The 14372-nt window shown below is 42.3% G+C and overlaps 1 protein-coding gene across 1 annotated transcript in view; it reads left to right on the top strand.

Annotated features, from left to right (window-relative positions):
• The window catches only part of galnt16 (UDP-N-acetyl-alpha-D-galactosamine:polypeptide N-acetylgalactosaminyltransferase 16), a 49696-nt gene that overhangs the window by 24513 nt on the left and 10811 nt on the right, over nucleotides 1-14372 (top strand). The window contains exons 7-14 of the mRNA XM_034112226.2: nucleotides 1895-2062; nucleotides 6018-6105; nucleotides 6728-6812; nucleotides 7589-7692; nucleotides 8326-8452; nucleotides 9660-9752; nucleotides 10214-10297; nucleotides 13425-13548. Coding sequence (XP_033968117.1) covers nucleotides 1895-2062; nucleotides 6018-6105; nucleotides 6728-6812; nucleotides 7589-7692; nucleotides 8326-8452; nucleotides 9660-9752; nucleotides 10214-10297; nucleotides 13425-13548 — 873 coding nt within the window. The remainder of the gene's footprint in view (nucleotides 1-1894; nucleotides 2063-6017; nucleotides 6106-6727; nucleotides 6813-7588; nucleotides 7693-8325; nucleotides 8453-9659; nucleotides 9753-10213; nucleotides 10298-13424; nucleotides 13549-14372) is intronic.

The following is a 14372-nucleotide window of genomic DNA, read 5'->3' as shown; positions in this document are numbered from 1 at the left end:
ACCGCTAAGCTAAAGGTGGCTAATGTTGGGCTATAAAGGAACTACAGCACGGTCACATGACTTCACGTCACCACCGCTAAGCTAAAGGTGGCTAATATTGGGCTATAAAGGAACTACAGCACGGTCACATGACTTCACGTCACCACCGCTAAGCTAAAGGTGGCTAATATTGGGCTATAAAGGAACTACAGCACGGTCACATGACTTTACGTCACCACCGCTAAGCTAAAGGTGGCTAATGTTGGGCTATAAAGGAACTACAGCACGGTCACATGACTTCACGTCACCACCGCTAAGCTAAAGGCAGCTAATGTTGGGCTATAAAGGAACTACAGCACGGTCACACGACTTCACGTCATCACCGCTAAGCTAAAGGTGGCTAATATCGGGCTATAAAGGAACTACAGCACGGTCACATGACTTCACGTCACCACCGCTAAGCTAAAGGTGGCTAATGTTGGGCTATAAAGGAACTACAGCACGGTCACATGACTTCACGTCACCACCGCTAAGCTAAAGGTGGCTAATGTTAGGCTATAAAGGAACTACAGCACGGTCACATGACTTCACGTCACCACCGCTAAGCTAAAGGCGTCTAATGTTGGGCTATAAAGGAACTACAGCACGGTCACATGACTTCACGTCACCACCGCTAAGCTAAAGGAGGCTAATGTTGGGCTATAAAGGAACTACAGCTCGGTCACATGACTTCACGTCACCACCGCTAAGCAAAAGGTGGCTAATGTTGGGCTATAAAGGAACTACAGCACGGTCACATGACTTCACGTCACCTCCGCTAAGCTAAAGGTGGCTAATGTTGGGCTATAAAGGAACTACAGCACGGTCACATGACTTCACGTCACCACCGCTAAGCTAAAGGCAGCTAATATTGGGCTATAAAGGAACTACAGCACGGTCACACGACTTCACGTCATCACCGCTAAGCTAAAGGTGGCTAATATTGGGCTATAAAGGAACTACAGCACGGTCACATGACTTCACGTCACCACCGCTAAGCTAAAGGTGGCTAATGTTGGGCTATAAAGGAACTACAGCACGGTCACATGACTTCACGTCACCACCGCTAAGCTAAAGGTGGCTAATGTTAGGCTATAAAGGAACTACAGCACGGTCACATGACTTCACGTCACCACCGCTAAGCTAAAGGCGTCTAATGTTGGGCTATAAAGGAACTACAGCACGGTCACATGACTTCACGTCATCACCGCTAAGCTAAAGGAGGCTAATGTTGGGCTATAAAGGAACTACAGCACGGTCACATGACTTCACGTCACCACCGCTAAGCTAAAGGAGGCTAATGTTGGGCTATAAAGGAACTACAGCACGGTCACATGACTTCACGTCACCACCGCTAAGCTAAAGGAGGCTAATGTTGGGCTATAAAGGACCTACAGCACGGTCACATGACTTCACGTCACCACCGCTAAGCTAAAGGTGGCTAATGTTGGGCTATAAAGGAACTACAGCACGGTCACATGACTTCACATCACCACCGCTAAGCTAAAGGTGGCTAATGTTGGGCGTGATGACGTTTAGTTGTCTCATTTAGACATTTATTAGCAACTGCAGTTTTTTAATCCACCAGTGGGGTATTCACTGGCGTATTTTTTTGTCGTAGAATATACATCTCTTCAGGTTGTTTTAACCACAGATCTTAATTCAGGCCTACAACCAAAAACATATTCAGAAAACAGTTGACTTGGAGTCAAGAGAAGCAGAATTGTTAACCACTCTATAGATGTTTTTTTACTTTTCAATGCATTGTGTTTGTACATTCCTGTCTAGTACTGCCTTCTGTTTCACCTGTCAAATCTGTCATCTTCTGTAAAGCCGTCTATGTTTAAAAGAGAATTTATTTTTAGACATTTGACAGTCTTTGAGACTTTTCTGTAATTTCCTCCGTGTGTTTCCCTCCTCAGGTCTGATCCGATCCCGTGTGAAAGGAGCCAACTCGGCCACAGCCATAATCTTGACCTTCCTGGACAGCCACTGCGAGGTCAACACTGATTGGCTGCAGCCGATGATCCAGAGAGTGAAGGAGGTACCGACTCACAGGCTGCCACCGTTCACACTCTGCAATTAGACACCCAACACACACACACACACACACACACACACACACACACACACACACACACACACACACACACACACACACACACACACACACACACACACACACACACACACACACACACACACACACACACACACACACACACACACAACACACTCGGAGGTTGGAACAGTTGCTGTTCAGCGCCTGTGATGTAAGACGCCGGGGGATTGTGCTGCTTTTCATGCTTGACTTTTATTGGCTGTGATGTAATACATTGGCAGAGCATGCTGCTAAATAAACACCCAATTTGTTCAGCTGAGATTGAAGTCTCCTAAACCCACTCCCCTTTGCCCCTGCTGGAAATCCCTTCTCCCCCCGTGCTGTGGTCTCTCTGCAGAGATCCGTGTTGTTGCGTGGCGGCAGCGTCTTCTTCCCGCCGCAGGCTGCTTGCTGGATTCACTTCTAATCAAAAACACTCTTTTTAAATGCTGCATGGGGAGATCGTCCCGCTTTCACCTCATCCTCCTAATTAAATTACGCAGCCCCCCGGGGACACTTTATGTTCGCATATGAATGTTTCATAATACAGAAAAGTGTTACCGTGATGAAATGTGAAACCACACACGTTTAATTATCAGGGGGTTTCTGGAGCTTTTTTCCTTTCACTGGGATTTTCAAGGGCGTCCTGGCCCACAGTCTCTGTCTGTCTGGAGGGAACACAGGGATGTTAGCCTTTGCAGACCATTTACATGCACTAAAACCTACAGAACACACTACAGGAGAGGGAAACTCCAAACATAACATTACATGTCACTTACATACTCAATACTGAGGACAATCCCCACGGGAGCAATTTGGGGTGAAGTGTCTCGGGGACACAACGACATGCTGACTGCAGCGGGACTCGAACTTGCTGATTCGAAGTCCAGCACACTATCCACTGAGCCACAGCCGCCCCATATACTTTTTTCAAACTGGTTCGATGAGAGAATCTAACTATCTCCATTCTTACGTCTGTTTCTTTAATATGAACTTCAGCCAGGAGATGGTCAGCTTAGCATAAAGACTGGAGTCTTGTTTACTGAATGACTAAATCCTGCTTTTAAACTAAAAACAATGCAACAACTACCCAGAAGCCTCTGCTGTACAAGCCCCTCCATGTTTCATGTATCAGTCTGAACACATTGTGAGTGTGTGCACATCTTGTTTGTGAGTGCATGCACATCTTGTTTGTGTGCCGTTGCTCTCCTCCTGGCCCCGGGCCGTCTGACTCATGCAGCTTTCATTACAATCCTCCAGTCCGGCTTCACAGATGATTCCCCGCCGCTCGGCCTCTGAGAGCAGGAATACTGACGAAGCTCCGTCGCCGTCCCTCGTTCCTAACGCTGCACGATGACACCTTCGCCTGGCCATTCGGAGCAAATGGCACCACTTGAATTGATGTGTAATTAAGCACCTTTCATGAGCTTTCAGGTCGCAGACATTCGGGGACTAGAGATTTAAGTTCAGGGACGCTACAGCCTATCACTCACATTTAATACCGTGTTAGAAGTCATTACCTTCTTTTACACCGTGGAGAATTATTGTAATGTTCGGAATAAATTCAGCTACAGCCGTTAAACACTTAGCTATCATGCATCATGACCCTCTCCCTTCTTTATCTTGCAGTTCTATTTAATTATTCACAATTCATTAGTTTAATTAACAGAGACAGCGCACATTTATGAACTCTCCTTTCCGGAACATTCTGACATACCGTAACTATGCGCTCGATCAGATAATGGGCGGGACATCTTACAGCGGTTGACCAATCACAACACAGCTGGCCAGTATGGAGACATGTCACAGTAGAGACCCTAAATACTAATATGAACATGAGAATGTTCATATTTTTAAAGCATCAAAAGTACTAATTATGGTTGAATGAAGCCCCAGTTACTGTTTCCTTACAATATTAAATCATATATAAAACAAATATTGCTAAAGTAAAAGCAGTATTCAAATGTTGTCGGTCGTCTATTTAGTGAGCATTTATGAAGTATGTTAATAATTGACCTTTTTTTAAGTCATTATAAAACATTATAAAAGTGTGTAATGTTATTAGTTATAAAGTATGTTGACTATTCATGATTAGTGATGATTATTATATATAATGTGGATTATTGTTTTAAAGCATTATGCATATTTCAGAGTGATTATGACTATAATCTACAATGCTTTATGCTGCATTTAATTATATTAAAATGCGTTATAGGTAGGGTTGGGTATCGTTTGAATTTCCACGATTCCGATTCTACTTTTCGATTCCGGTTCTTAACGGTTCTCAATTCCGGTTCTTTGAGGGGCATGGTGAAAAAAATGATTAAGTTCTTGTTGAGAAAAACAAGCATATCTGCCTCTCAGGCATACCGGGAAGAAATGTTTGAACATTTTAAAGCAAAATGCTTCAATCTGGTGCACACGCAGAATTACTAGAGACGAGATCTAGGGGGTGCATAAACACCCATATGAAAAAGATCGGTTTACATTTGAATAATTAAATAAGTATGTGAACATAATCAGTAACCCATAGCCAATAACAAATACATGGAACGTATTTTATGTTTGTTGTTCATTCATATCTTATTTTACTATTTTATTAATGCATATTTTTTTATCTCCAGTTGAAAACGATATGTCTGGTTTACTGTCCTATCGTCTACATTGGAATGATTTCAAACCTGTTTTATCCCAATAATTATAAAGGAGTGCGTTATAGGCGTGGGCGACATAAAAAGTATCTTCAGTACTATCCCAAATTAGAAAAGACAGTGAAAGAATAAAGAGCTTGAACGCTAAAAGCAGCCGGATGTGAGAGACGACACTCGTAATGAATCCTGACACGGAGAACAGCGAGAGGAAGAGAGGAGTGAAGTATTGAGAGATCATCAGTGGCGTTCACTCTGGAAGTGCAGCCTCTCCGTGCCTCATCGCAGAGGGTCGTTAAACGCCTCGTAAAACTCTACCGCTTAAAGCCGAGCAGAGCGTCACCCTCCTAACGGCTCTCCAACACTGTGGGGCCGTGAACACCAGAAGTCTAATTGGAAACAGTTAGTGGGATAGTCCTGATGCAAAGCTTTCTCTCACACACACACACACACACACACACACACACACACACACACACACACACACACACACACACACACACACACACACACACACACACACACACACACACACACACACACACACACACACACACACACACACACACACACACACACACACACACACACACACACACCACACACACACACACACACACACACACACACAGATGCCTGATGGGCAAACAGCAGTGCTGGCACTGACTCACAATCACAGACAGATGCAGAAACACACACGCCTACACACACACACACACACACACCCACACACACACACACACGCACACACACACACTCTGCACTGTGTTTACTGTAGGGGTCGTGTTGCATCTCCAGCAGGAGGTGATTTAACGGTTTCTTCATCGGGAGCTCGTGTTGCCAGAAGACTGTGGGAAGAAGCAAGAAAAATAAATACAAGAAACATATTTGAATATTATCTGAAATGTAATCTTTGAGGGAAAAAACGCACAAAAACTCTCGTAAAATGTTGTGTATTCGTCATAAACCATACGGCTGGTTCATGTTAAGATCATTTCTGTGATGAGTTGGAAGCAGCCGTCATCAGATACAACATTAAAAAGGCTAATTAAAGATAATATAGGATTATCGCATTAGTTTGCCAGGTGTCTAGTGTCTATGGCTTCCAATTTTAGAGCATAACACATGTGTATTTACACTGACTTCAACCTGTTTGTGTCCTTGATCGCAGAGTATAACGTTTTAAATATAACATGTTGGATTTATTTATCAATAATAATAATAATAATAATGTGTGTGTGTGTCTGCAGGATCGTACGCGAGTGGTCAGCCCCATCATAGACGTCATCAGCCTGGATAACTTCGCCTATCTGGCTGCCTCTGCTGACCTGAGAGGAGGTCAGACTCTCACACACACACACACACACACACACACACACACACACACACAACACACACACACACACACACACACACACACACACACACACACACACACACACACACACACACACACACACACACACACACACACACACACACCATGTATACATCACTTCAGGGGACATTACATTGACTTACATGCATTTCCTAGAGACTTACCCTAACCTTAACCGTAACCAACACATGCCTAACCCTAACCAAGTCTTCACCCTAACATTAATGATCCCCCTTATGGGGACCTCCATTTTGTCCCCATAAGGGAGGCGAGTCCCCAAACGTGACTATGTAAACAGATGTAGGTCCCCACAAGTATAGTAATACTAGTACACACACACACACACACACACGCACACAGCTGCATGCAGGCAAAGCCCCTTCAGTTACTTCACCACCCCTGCCAGAATAATTTGAAACTCATGAGAGAAATTCCTGAACGGATTAAAGTCAGTCTGGAAGTTTGTGAGGATTTAAAAGTGTTCCCCTTCAGATCGCAGGTCTAGACTAAGTGTTTTTGAATCAAACAGTTAGATCTGATGTGTGTGTGTGTGTGTGTGTGTTTGGATCTCTTTATCTTCAGGGTTCGACTGGAGTCTTCACTTCAAATGGGAGCAGATCCCCATCGAGCAGAAGATGGCGAGGAGCGACCCCACACAGGCGATCAGGTCCACTTCACATTCATAGCCCTCTTTATTTGTGGTGTTCAGATCCACAGCGCCTTCACAGTGATGTCTCCGGATCATTGTGGGAGCCAATAAGCACTGGATGTAATGATTCCTCTCTCCTCTCTCCTCTGGATGTAATGACTCCTCTCCTCTCCTCTGGATGTAATGACTCCTCTCCTCTCCTCTGGATGTAATGACTCCTCTCTCCTCTCCTCTCCTCTGGATGTAATGACTCCTCTCTCCTCTCCTCTCCTCTGGATGTAATGACTCTCCTCTCCTCTGGATGTAATGACTCCTCTCTCCTCTCCTCTCCTCTGGATGTAATGACTCCTCTCTCCTCTCCTCTCCTCTGGATGTAATGACTCCTCTCTCCTCTGGATGTAATGACTCTCCTCTCCTCTCCTCTGGATGTAATGACTCCTCTCTCCTCTCCTCTCCTCTGGATGTAATGACTCTCCTCTCCTCTGGATGTAATGACTCCTCTCTCCTCTCCTCTCCTCTGGATGTAATGACTCCTCTCTCCTCTCCTCTCCTCTGGATGTAATGACTCCTCTCCTCTCCTCTGGATGTAATGACTCTCCTCTCCTCTCCTCTCCTCTGGATGTAATGACTCCTCTCTCCTCTCCTCTCCTCTCCTCTGGGTGTAATGACTCCTCTCTCCTCTCCTCTCCTCTGGATGTAATGACTCCTCTCTCCTCTCCTCTCCTCTGGATGTAATGACTCCTCTCTCCTCTCCTCTCCTCTGGATGTAATGACTCCTCTCCTCTCTCCTTCAGGACCCCAGTGATCGCCGGCGGGATCTTCGTCATGGACCGCAGCTGGTTCAACCACCTGGGACAGTACGACACTCACATGGACATCTGGGGGGGGGAGAACTTTGGTGAGACCCATTATTATTATTACAACGTTGTTTTAGGACTTGTTTTGGAGTTGTAATATTCAAAATGAGCTCCACCTCAAACAGTGCAATCCTACTTCAACGTTAATACACGATAAATAATAATAACATTTAAGCTTTTTCCTGCAATGAGAACTTTCACTTTTATCACTTTGAGTATATTTGTTATCATTCTTACAGTAACATTTTCCCTGCCAGACTTTGACTTGTAACAGAGCATGTGTACATGTGCTTGTACTTATACATATCTAAATACGTCCTTCATAGCAGTTTAAAACTAAAAGAATGAATAAAAGTCAATGCGCTGCTGTTTGCAATGACACGGCTGTCATGCGAGCACGAGTCATCTTGAAAAGAATCCGTTTTAATGTCTTCATGTCAGGGCGTTAGTGGTGTTGGCTCTGCAGAAGCTTCTGGATGCGGCAGAGGTCCAGCTGCTGCTCTCTGAAATACCAATCGTGTCCTTGGAACCTGCAAAGGCAGCCGAGCATTAAATGATCCACTACGACCGCTTTCATTGTGCTGATTTACAGCGTGTTGCATCTGCTGCATACAGAGTGTGTCAGGTGAAAACCTGCCTGATGCTGAGCTGCTCCTGCTTCTGTCCGCCTGCAGAGCTCTCTTTCCGGGTGTGGATGTGCGGAGGAAGCCTGGAGATCCTCCCCTGCAGCCGCGTGGGCCACGTGTTCAGGAAGAGGCACCCGTACGACTTCCCAGAAGGCAACGCTCTCACCTACATCAAGTGAGTGGGTCCATCTGTTAGGATACCTGACTTCCTGTTAGTGTTGTGTTAGAAACATGTCACTAGTTCCTGAGCAGTGTCCTTCACATGCTGATATACAAGAGAGGGAGTTACACAGTCACAAGATGCAGGAATACCAGTTTGTCTGGGTAATCATACATCCTGTCACGTACTGACTTTTTCTCAAAATCTCAAAATCCTGACTTTTTCTCAAAATCCTGACTTTTTCTCAAACTTCTGACTTTTCCTCAAAATGCTGACTTTTTCTCAAAATCTAAAGATTCTTACTTTTTCCTCAAAAACTCAAAATGCTGACTTTTTCTCAAAATCTCAACATTCTGACTTTTTCCTCAAAATCACAAAATCCTGACTTTTTCTCAAAATCTCAAAATCCTGACATTTTCTCTAAATCTCAAACTTCTGACTTTTTCCTCAAAAACTCAACATTCTGACTTTTTCCTCAAAATCCTGACTTTTTCTCAAAATCCTGACTTTTTCTCAAAATGCTGACTTTTTCTCAAAAACTCAAAATGCTGACTTTTTCTCAAAATCTAAAGATTCTTACTTTTTCCTCAAAAACTCAAAATGCTGACTTTTTCTCAAAATCTCAACATTCTGACTTTTTCCTCAAAATCCTGACTTTTTCTCAAAATCCTGACTTTTTCTCAAAATCTAAAGATTCTTACTTTTTCCTCAAAAACTCAAAATGCTGACTTTTTCTCAAAATCTAAAGATTCTTACATTTTCTCTAAATCTCAAACTTCTGACTTTTTTCTCAAAAACTCAAAATGCTGACTTTTTCTCAAAATCAAAGAATTCTGACTGGTCAAAAAAAAATCAGCTGGTTTTGAAAATACTTGTAACCGATATTAACCTACAGTGTTTTGTTAGCATGCAATAAAATGTTTCTTTAAGATCTTTTTAGAAATTGCTAATTGCATTGATGCATTTTAATGAAGGTTTTGACTGAATTGCCGATGTGAGACGACCTTTGACTTGAATGGAGTTTGCAAATCCTTTCTCCTCTGCTCGTTTTCTTCACCTCCGCACACGCCGCTCTAAAGGGGCGTTGAATTCCTGATGGAGATGTGTGTGTGTGACTCTGTCATTAAGAGCAGCCTGTAGGAATGCCATCAGCACTGTCATTACTCTGGTGTGTGTGTGTGTGTGTGTGTGTGTGTGTGTGCACGTGTATGTGTGTGTGCAGGAACACGCGGCGTGCTGCAGAGGTTTGGATGGACGAGTACAAACAGTACTACTACTCTGCACGGCCGTCTGCACAGGGAAAGGCTTTCGGCAGGTTTGTACTATTTAAATATGACCTTCCTCTGTCAGCGTTCAGCACAGAGTGCAGGTTCGGTTATTGTTCAGACACGTTCTTTGATTTGTCTCCTTGTTCTCCTCAGATATCATGTTTTGTATACATTATGTAATGTTTCACTCAGGCAGACATTCAAATACAAGTTCTAACAATGCTCATCGTTACACAACAAACCGTGTCAGAGAGAATGATTGGCTTTTTCAATTGAAACGTTAATTAAATCAGATATTGTTATTTGACTTCGAATGCAACTCAACTTTATTTGTATCAAAGCACAAGAGCAGAGAAGTTGAAGATAGACCCAGTGGTTGTGGAGTACGACAGAAATAATCATAAAACAGTTTGTTCTCGTTCAACACTATTAATAAGGACCGAATTAGTTGAGTCCGTCGCTTCAGATTCATGTTGTTCTTAGTGTTAAATGTGTTTCCTTCGTGCAGCATCGCAGACCGCCTGGCGCTGCGGAGGAAGTTAAACTGCAAACCGTTCCGCTGGTACATGGAGAACGTCTATCCTGAGCTCAGGTAACTCAACCTGAACTGATTTTATTTCATGTTTTACTAGATATTTAATTATGGATACCAGATGTCTCCTACTTTCATTCAAGTCCATTCGCAGTGCATGGACTGGACAAAAATGCGTACAAAGAGAAACTAAAAGTAATAATTGTTATAATAAAAAATAAATAAAAGTCGAAATAAATATTAAAACAATTCAAGACAAATAACAAAATATAAAATACTAATTATAAATGTTTTTATTGATATTTCTGTACACATTGTTATATTTTTTCAAGCTATGTTTCTTTGATTGTTTGCAGATGAAATATCTATACGTTTAAAAACATGGCTTTTATTTATATGATGAATGAAGTCCAAATGTCTTATTCCCACGCACTTAATAAGATATCTTGCAAATCCTTGGGGTTGTGTTGACCCCGAAAATCAGAACCAATGATCTAAATATATCTGATTTGATTGGAACATGATGCCGGTGTCAGTGTCTATCCCAGCGGCTCAGACCCCTCCCCTTCCTCTGACATTTTAACAAAGTATTGGGTCATAGTTTATTTTATTAAAGTGGACCTATCATGCTATATTGGAAACATACATTGTAGGGCCATACCTATACAAAACATGTCTGTGAAGTGTTTTGCTTAAAATACCAAACAGACATTGTAGCCATGCCTCATACTGCTCATACCCCCCTGTTGCAAACAGGCTGATTCTGCTAGCCACGCCCCTTTGTAGCGTCACGCAGCTTTCCCCCGCTGCCGGGAGATCTCAGCTAAACGCTGCGGTGATTAAAGGAATGGTCCACTCATTAGATAATTAATCAAAACTTCAGTATTTAGTGAAACGTTATGTTTAAACCATACCCTGAAGAAATCAGCGATATTCCCCGGTAAATAATGATTTTATAGCTCTTTTTTATCAAGACCTGTATATTCCGTCTGGCCGCCGCCATGTTTGCCATTTTCAGTAGTCACGTGATGGTCGTGACGTCATCCATGCGTTCACTTTGTCAACACACGGAAACATGGTGGAGTATTTCAGTTCGGACTCGTCAGCAGAGGAACAAGTTTTGACCAATGTGAAGAGATTGGATGGGGGAATTCAGCCATACATATCAGTATGACAATACGACACCCTCTGTCCTAAGACCCTCACATCGTACAAGGAAAAACTTCCGAAGAAAACCCAGTTTAAAGGGAACATGGGAGAAACCTCAGGGAGAGCAACAGAGGAGGGATCCCTCTCCCAGGACGGACAGACGTGCAATAGATGCCGTGTGTACATTGAAAAGATAATACATTTGCAACATAGGTAGTCCAAATGTTTGGAAATGCATGTGTGTATAATGGGAAGATGATATAAGATACTATATGTATGCATGTAGTACCACCCTTGCTAGCGATTCCCTCTCTAGTTTAGCATACTCAGCTTCGTTGTCCCTGGCCATAGAATCACGATTTTATGGGGCTGGAAAAACTGGGGGGAAATACACACTAGCCGGTACTACGCTATATGGAAAGGCCACCAAAAACTGTCCTGGCCTGGACGTTAAAACGGGGCTAGCCGCTGCAATGGAAATGCGCTATAACATACCTTATTCTTACTCCGAGCACTACTTCTGCTCCTCCGTCGCTTCACACTTGCAGAGGGCGATTTCTCTACTGGCCGAACTGGTGTCCTGGTCGGTGATGACACCAGAAAGACCGATGGTACTGCATCTCCATTGAGTAATGGTTGTTCTTTAAATCCCATGTTATGTTTGATCATACTCTCAGAGTAGTCGTCCGGAAATGTGAAATGTTCGCTGCATACATGAGCCTGTAAATCTCTCGGTTCGGGCCGGCCACATTTCGCTAGCCACTGCCTCCGAATGTACTTCTTACGCTTACCTTTTGGCAACAGATGGAACCGAGCATTCCGTGGATTGTTCCTATCCGAATTATGGCAATATTTCGCGATACAGTGAGGCATATTTGAATAGAGAAACTACAGTAAATAACATGGAGATCAACGTGTCCTCGAAAACCAAACGCATGGTTTACGTCACGTCCGGAAAATGGCGGCGCCCACAGTGTTGATGTTATTTCGGTATATAATCAGTTTAAAATCACTGATAATGTCATCGGATTTAAAAAAAAAAAGAGAGAGACTGGCAGAGACTGGTCTGTTTTATCGGATGATAATTTTTAAAAAATGAGTGTCATGAGCATACCATTCCTTTAAATGCAATTTTACGCTCCTAACCACTAACCAAGCTTTATTTCTGAAACAGTATGGAGCTCAAACCTTTCTGTCTCGCAGGGTTTACCACAAGGACATTACGTTACACATATTCTCTCCAGTAGCCTACAGCGTTAGCTCCATGGTTAGCTCTGAGTGTTAGCATGCTTGCTAATGTACAGTAAACACACAGCATATACTCCCAAAACACGCCGCGCATTGTTTCTGATACAGCACATAGCTTGACATGTTCTTTCTTAAGTGTTTACCGCTAGAACAGTGCCATTATATGTATTATATATATATGTGTAAAAAGATAAGGAAATAAATTTGGAAAAATAAAGACGAATACATAAAACATTTATTAATTCATTGCAAAATGTGGAAATATAGGAAAAAAATAATTAAATAATTAAAAAGTTAATAAAGACATTTGAATTAAAAAGAGAAATAAATTAAAGAACATATAAATGTGGAATAATAAATACAAAGAACACTATTGAAGAAATGTAGTTTTTTGTTTTTGCATATATAAATTGCACTTGCTATTTATTTTTAATTTCGTTATTCATTTTTGTATTGCTCCGGTTTTTCCACTAATGTTAAAAAAATATACAGAAATAAATAGAGTTATGTTTGAAAATGATACGATTCAATATTGAGTTATTTGTGTGTTATATTTCTGCATATAAAAACATGCAGAATCTTACCTCCTCTGAAAGTCAACTCAAGGCAACTTTATTGTCAATCTTCCAGTTTGTGTGTACAGACAGAGAGATCGAAATACCGTTTCCCACAATCCCGAATACAAAAATACAAATATATATACAAATACAAATAAGAAACTCCGTACCAAATCAATCAATAGCTCCATCTGTTCTGTACTGTGGTAACCAGACCTCTGTTTGGCCCCCAGGGTCCCGGAGCAGGATGCGGTTTCCAGTGTGATGAAGCAGGGGGGTCTCTGTCTGGAGACCCGGGGGCCCGACCTCATCCTGGCAGAGTGCCGGGGCCTCGGGGTCAACAGGCCGCAGCCGCAGGTCAGGACTCTGCCACCAGGGGGGGCTGTGGGAAAGATTACACCTTTAAATATACAAGAAATGTACCTGATGTACCTGGTGTCATTTTATAGAAGCCTTAGGGCAGGGGTGTCAAACTCAAGGCCCGGGGGCCACATTCGGCCCGCGACTTCATTTTATGTGGCCCCACAAGAGCTTGCAAAGAATATAATATGATTATTATACGGTTACATGCTACAGAAGCACGTTGCCCATAAACTACATGTCCCACAATGCATCTCAAATATGACTTTTTTCTCAGAATTTGCCTTTTTTTCTTCAAAATATGCATTTTTTTCATAGAATTCCTTTTTCTCAGAATTAGATTTTTATTTCAAAATGTCACTTCTATTTTCTCCAGAATTTGGATTTTCTTTTTAAATCATTTTGGGACATACACACTGAAGAGACTTGCCCTAGACTTCTGCTTTCAGACATAGTTAATTATGAAGTTATTACCCTATCCGATGATAATCCAATGCAGAGGCAATGATGTAATATAATACATTATTTTATATATATGATATATTTATATATGTATTTTTATATAGTCTTAAAGTTACAACCGGCCCTTTGAGTGCAACCATAATGCTGATAATAATAATAATAATTTCAATTTATATAGCGCCTTTCACGAAACCCAAGGACGCTTGATGTGGCCCGTGATGAAATTGAGTTTGACACCCCTGCCTTAGGGACTATGTGAAAGAGGGTCCAAAACAAAAGTGAGGATTTGAACGTGACCGTGAGCAGAGATGGCAAAAGAACACACATCCTTTACTCAAGTAGAAGTACAGATACTCGTG

Source organism: Pseudochaenichthys georgianus, chromosome 22 (genome assembly GCF_902827115.2).
Source record: "Pseudochaenichthys georgianus chromosome 22, fPseGeo1.2, whole genome shotgun sequence".
In the NCBI taxonomy this organism is placed as follows: Eukaryota; Metazoa; Chordata; class Actinopteri; order Perciformes; family Channichthyidae; genus Pseudochaenichthys; species Pseudochaenichthys georgianus.
Note: the sequence above shows the minus strand (reverse complement) of the source record. Positions and strands in the feature narration are given on the sequence as shown.